The sequence below is a fragment of the Castanea sativa genome, chromosome 5 (genome assembly GCF_040712315.1).
Source record: "Castanea sativa cultivar Marrone di Chiusa Pesio chromosome 5, ASM4071231v1".
NCBI classification, from domain to species: Eukaryota; Viridiplantae; Streptophyta; class Magnoliopsida; order Fagales; family Fagaceae; genus Castanea; species Castanea sativa.
This window is the reverse complement of record NC_134017.1, coordinates 26,168,043-26,173,667: the sequence shown is the minus strand read 5'-3', so window position 1 is coordinate 26,173,667 and position 5,625 is coordinate 26,168,043. Positions and strand designations below refer to the sequence as shown.

At 37.1% G+C, this 5,625-nt stretch overlaps 1 protein-coding gene across 1 annotated transcript; it reads right to left on the bottom strand.

Moving 5' to 3' along the window:
* Positions 1–3,412: 3,412 nt before the first annotated feature.
* Positions 3,413–4,675, bottom strand: LOC142634992 (uncharacterized). The gene is made up of 3 exons (XM_075809216.1): positions 4,134–4,675; positions 3,831–3,985; positions 3,413–3,474 (listed from the first exon to the last, which is right to left on the bottom strand). The coding sequence occupies exons 1-3, from the start codon at positions 4,673–4,675 to the stop codon at positions 3,413–3,415; spliced, it is 759 nt and encodes a 252-aa protein (XP_075665331.1).
* Positions 4,676–5,625: the final 950 nt, after the last annotated feature.

Below are 5,625 nucleotides of genomic sequence, written 5' to 3'. Positions count from 1 at the left end.
GAATCACCCCCACATACATTTCTAAAAGAAAAAATGGTAGAAATTTTCCCCTTCTGCTGACCACACATTCATAGCATGCCCAATCTCTTACTTTTTTCTATAATGAAATAATCGGACTTTCATTCCTTTTTTTTTGTTGTTAATATTATTGTTTTTTTATTATATATACGGATTATATCGTTAATCTTTGTTTGAAGAGTTTGTTACGAATAGTTTAATGTTAGATAGCTTATTTACAAATGTATTTATTTTAATAAATCATACTCTAAACTTGATTAATAAACCATGACAAATAGGAACTTTTTTTTTTTGTTTTTTTTTTTTTGTTTTGGAAACAGACAAATTGGAACTAATATGACCAAAATAATCATTCAAAATAAGTAATCATATTTAATGCTAGTGTAATGAAACATTAGCTGACTTTGGATAAAATTGAACTATTTTATAAACATTTTGTAATAATATCTTTTTATTATCAAATAAAAATAATAATTAGTTTTTAGTATTGATAAAATTTAAATTTCAAATTTTTGTTTAACTATAAAATTTTTTATTACTAATTGAAGTAACTAAAATCTACCTTGTAAATTGACTTATTGGTTGTAATCGATATAATTCTATTTAACAAAAAATAAAAATTCATATCCATAACTTGCCCTAGCTTTTACGGTGGGTTTGGGGCCTCATTACTCATTAGTTAATGGTGGGGTCCTTGGCCCTGACTCTTTAATGTGTATTGACTGATAAGCCTTTAATAGATAGATATATATTGGTGATTGTCACTATCTACAATTCTTCCCCGTTGATCTTGACGCGCAGTTTACACGTAGCATCAGAAGCACAAGCTGGTTTGCACGAAGTCGACGAGAGAGATGAGATGTGACAGACAGACTCACCTAACAGCCATTGGTGCATACCTCTAGTTTCAACTTGTGTTGACCTTAACTTAAAAAATTTGAGGTTAATTTGAGCATTGGTTTAACCTCTACTTGAAAATAGAGTACTTATTCAACCAAAAGTGACGAAAATAAACATAAAAGAGGGAAGAAGACGTTCAAATTTTTTTTTTTTTTTTTAGAAATAGATAAGTCAACTTTATCAAGATAAATCAAACAAAAATACATCACTTAAGTCTTATGATAGTTCTTCTAATCACACAAACGTAAGTATCAGGAGCTAGATCGGTTCTCTTTGCAAGGAGTGGGCCAACCTATTACCCCTACGTATATGAATAAAATTACAAGTCTGCATGCTATCACCTATGCTCTGGATATCATTTATAATATGACCCAGCTGAGTTCTATTGGACTTTGGATTGTTGATTGCCTGTATAACTTTCAGAGAATCACCTTCCACTTCGCCCTTGAAAATACTGATCTCTTGGGCGAAAACAAGAGCTCGCCTTGCTGCCAAAGCTTCCACCATATCCATCGAGCTCGGCAAAGGAATTTTCTGATTGAGGGCTGCAATGATCAGCCCTGACTTGTCACGGATGACAATCCCCAGACCAGCAAGCGCCCTGTCCTCAAACATTGCTCCGTCGAAGTTGATCTTAAAAAAACCAGTGCCGAGTGGTTTCCATCTCGCCTCCACCTGAGGGGTAGCAGACCGTGTAGGGGTGTCTTGCACATCTTTATATTCCTGCAACAACTCCCTTGCTCTCTTCACAGTTTCCCCAATGTCCCAAACATGTTGCCTTTCTCTCAACTTGTTACGTCTAGTCTATATACACCAAGCGACCATAGATAATAGCGCAGTGGTATATAGAGATATTTTCGATATCACGAAAGACACCAGATCACCAAAGCTTCTAAAAGTTCTGTTACGTGGATAGCTGAAGGTCAGATCTGAGAGCCAAATACACTTGGCGTGGTCACATAGCCATAAACAGTGAATAACGTCTTCTGGAAACTCCTCGCAAAGTCCACAACTATTATCGGGTAGGACATGCCGAGCACAGAGGTTGAGTTTCGTAGGTAGAGACTCATTTGACGCCCGCCACATGAAGTGCTTAACTTTGTTTGGGACCTTGAGCTTCCAAATACCATTCCACAAGGGCTTGGTAACTTCAGGATTGGAAGAGCCAGCCTAGGATAAGAGTGTTTCATTAGCCAAAATCTGGTAAGCACTCTTGACTGAATACACCCCATCCGGGGTCCACGGCCATATCAGTAAATCCCTGTTAGTATGAAAACTAACAGGTATGCTCTTGATACATTCTGCCTCCCAAGGATAAAAATTCTGATCAATAAGGTTCGAATTCCATATTTTTGTTCCAGTGATGAACAAATCCTTTACTACAGCCAGAGACTAGTCCCGTCGAGGAGATAAGACCTTTCCACCCCCTAATGAATCCAACCACCTATGCTTCTAGATATCTATTGAAGAACCATCCCCCACACGCCACCTAGCTCCCTTACAAATAACATCCCTTGCCTGCATTATACTTTTTCATGCAAAAGAGCTCCGTGAGTTGATCTCAGCATCAAGGATATAGCCCGTAGGAATATATTTTGGCTTGAAAACTTTGTAAAGCAAAGTATCTTTTTCATGGTATAGCCTCCACACTTGTTTACCAAGAAGTGCATCGTTAAATTGTCGGAGATCATGAAACCCTATATCTCCAAGAGATTTTGAGGAGCAAAGAGTTCTCCACTTCACCCATTGCATCTTCCTTGTATTATCTTGGTTCCCCCACCAAAATTTATGAATCATTAACTCTATATCTTTTATCAAACCAAGTGGCAAGCGAAACACGTTCATGGAGTAGGTGGGAATGGATTTGATCATGGCCTTAATTATCACTTCCTTCCCTGCTTGAGATAACAGTCTCTCTTCCCACCCTTGCATCTTGTTCCATATCCTCTCCTTAATTTGATTGAAGCAAGCTTTTTTCTGCCTCCCCAAAAAAGACGGCAATCCCAAGTGTTTGTCATAGTGTTTTATGGCCGACACACCCAATAGAACCTTGATCTCCTGTTGAACATCTTTAGGAGTGTTTCGGCTAAAGAAAATAGTGGTCTTGGCCTTATTCACCTGTTGCCTTGATGCAGCTTTGTACCAGAAGGAGCTGATTTTTTTTGGCATTCAGCTGCATTTGACCTGCAAAATAAAAGGCAGTCATCTGCAAAAAACAAGTGAGTAATCCTTGGACCCTGCCGGCATAGAGATAGACCTTTTATTTCCTGGTCCTCTACTGCTTTGCATAAAAGAGCATTTAAACCCTCTTCACAAAACAGAAAAAGAAAAGGAGAAAGAGGATCACCTGTCTCAAACCTCTTGAAGGCTGGATAAAACCTTTGGGCTCTCCATTAATCAATATGGAATATGTCACTATTGAAACACATTGCACTATCATTGCAACCCATGATTCTCTGAAACCCATATGCAATAGAATTTTCTCCAAAAAGCTTCATTCCACCATGTCATAAGCCTTACTCATATCTAGCTTCATAGCCATAAACCCCTCTTTTCCTGAACATTGCGTATTCATATAATGCAAAGATTCAAAAGCTATCAAAATGTTATCAGTTATGAGTCGATCTACAATGAATGCACTTTGGGCCTCTGAGATTATAGAATTTAAAATGGGTTTGAGTCTGTTTGCAATAACTTTACTAATGATTTTGTAAAGCACATTGCATAAACTGATAGGTCTAAATTCCGTAACACTTTCCAGGTTGCAAACCTTGGGAATTAAAGTAATGAAAGTATGGTTAATAGATGTAAGGAGAGTACTAGAATTCAAACAGGAGAGGACAACTTCGGTAACTTCTGAACCCACGTTATGCCAAAAGGACTGATAAAAATGGGGGGCATCCTATCTGGACCTGGTGTTTTTAAAGGTGTCATTTGTTTAATAGCAACATCCACCTCTTCTCTACTGTAAGCCTTCAATAATTCAATATTCATATTGTTAGAGACAACCTTATTCACACTCTCTAAAACTCGGTCAAGGTCATGGGCATTAGATGAAGTAAAAAGCCTAGTATAGAAGTCAACAAATACTAAAGACACCACCTCATCCTCCGACTGCCAGACCCCTTCATCATCTCAGATTCCTTTTATAAATTTTTTTTTTTTGGGTTACCACCACATGAAAATAATTGGTATTTTTATCCCCCTTAGCCAACCATTGTGTTCTTGCTCTCTGTTTCCACATCCGGCTCTCCTTGTCAAGCAAAATATTAAGTTCACGTCTGAGGTTGGCTAGTGATTCATAATCTCCACCTTTGGCTGCCGCTTCTTCTGCTTTCCATAGTAACTCCTTCTTCTTTGCAATCTGAATCTTAACACTTCCAAAGTGCTCTTTGCTCCAAGACTTCGGCATTTTCTTGCACTTCTTAAGTTTTTTTGTGACCTTGAACATAGGGGTCCCATGGTGTTCAACTTGCCATGCTCTTAAAACTATGTCTCTGCAACCACTATCGGCCAGGCACATTTCTTCAAAACGGAAAGGGCGTCTGCTCCAACGCTGAGCTTCATTGTTGGGATTAAAAGTCAGACTGATAGGATGATGGTCGGAAGAGTAACAATGAAGATGGTGAACTGTAGCTGCCGGAAACTTTGATAACCAATCATAGTTGGCCACTCCCTTATCTAGACGCTCCCAAATCAGATGCCCATGTCTCCTACTATGCCAGGTAAATTTTGGACCTGTGAAACCGAGGACCATGAAGCCACAAAAATCTCAAGAATCTCGGAAAGCTTACATCTGCGCATGTGGTCTAAGTCGCCCACCCCTCTTCTCTTCCATGTGTAAGAGTTCATTAAAATCACCCATGCAACACCAAGGTAAATGAGGTTTTGATTTCAACATGCAGAGCATACTTGGTTTAAATTACTTTTTAACTTAATAACATATGGACGGAGTTTATCTCTAATCAGTTTGGATCAAAATTCCTTCGACTATTCATGTGTACTTTTAGTCATATGGTACCTTACACTTTCTAATTTTGATCGTTTTTCAATTTATTTAAAAAAAAAAAATTATCTATGAAGTCAATTCCTTTAACTCGCTATATGGCAATTCAAACAACTATCTATGAAGTCTTACACATCCTAATTTTGATCCATTCTTAAATTAATTTTATTATTTATTAAAAAATAAATCCTTCCATTAAGTTAATTCCTCCAACTCGTGGCAATTTAAACAATTATTTATAATTACTTGTAGTCATATGACACCTTACACTTCCTAATTTCTCAATTTAATTTAATTATTTATTTAAAAGTAAATAAATCATCTATGAACTTTTTTTTAATAAGAAGATTGTAACTACATTAAGAAGAAAATAAAAACAATACATCATGAGCTAATGCGTACTCAACCATATTAGAATTTTCTTTATCCAAGTTACATTACCATCAATGTTTTTTGGCATATTGAACCAAAAGATGAACCGGGTGATTGCCGTTTCGCTTAACATTGGATATACTCATGCATTTAAAATCCTGTAATTTATTTCTAATCCCCACAACGATAATGTCAATAGAAATTGAAGCTTCACTTATTCCATTTAATGCATCAATGGTGATCTTGGAGTCACTCTCAAGTCTCAAACACTACATCGTGTACTCCCACATCCCAAGCATAATAAACCCCCTCCTTCAAAGCCTTAACTT

Excerpts from the sequence above, each read along its gene's own strand:
- LOC142634992 (XM_075809216.1), bottom strand. The coding sequence starts at position 4,675 with ATGGTCCTCGGTTTCACAGGTCCAAAATTTACCTGGCATAGTAGGAGA. Across the intron at positions 3,986-4,133 it reads CAGAGAGCAAGAACACAATG|GCTTTTTACTTCATCTAATG; the intron begins GTTGGCTAAGGG and ends CTTCTATACTAG. Across the intron at positions 3,475-3,830 it reads GACACCTTTAAAAACACCAG|GAAAAGAGGGGTTTATGGCT; the intron begins GTCCAGATAGGA and ends CGCAATGTTCAG.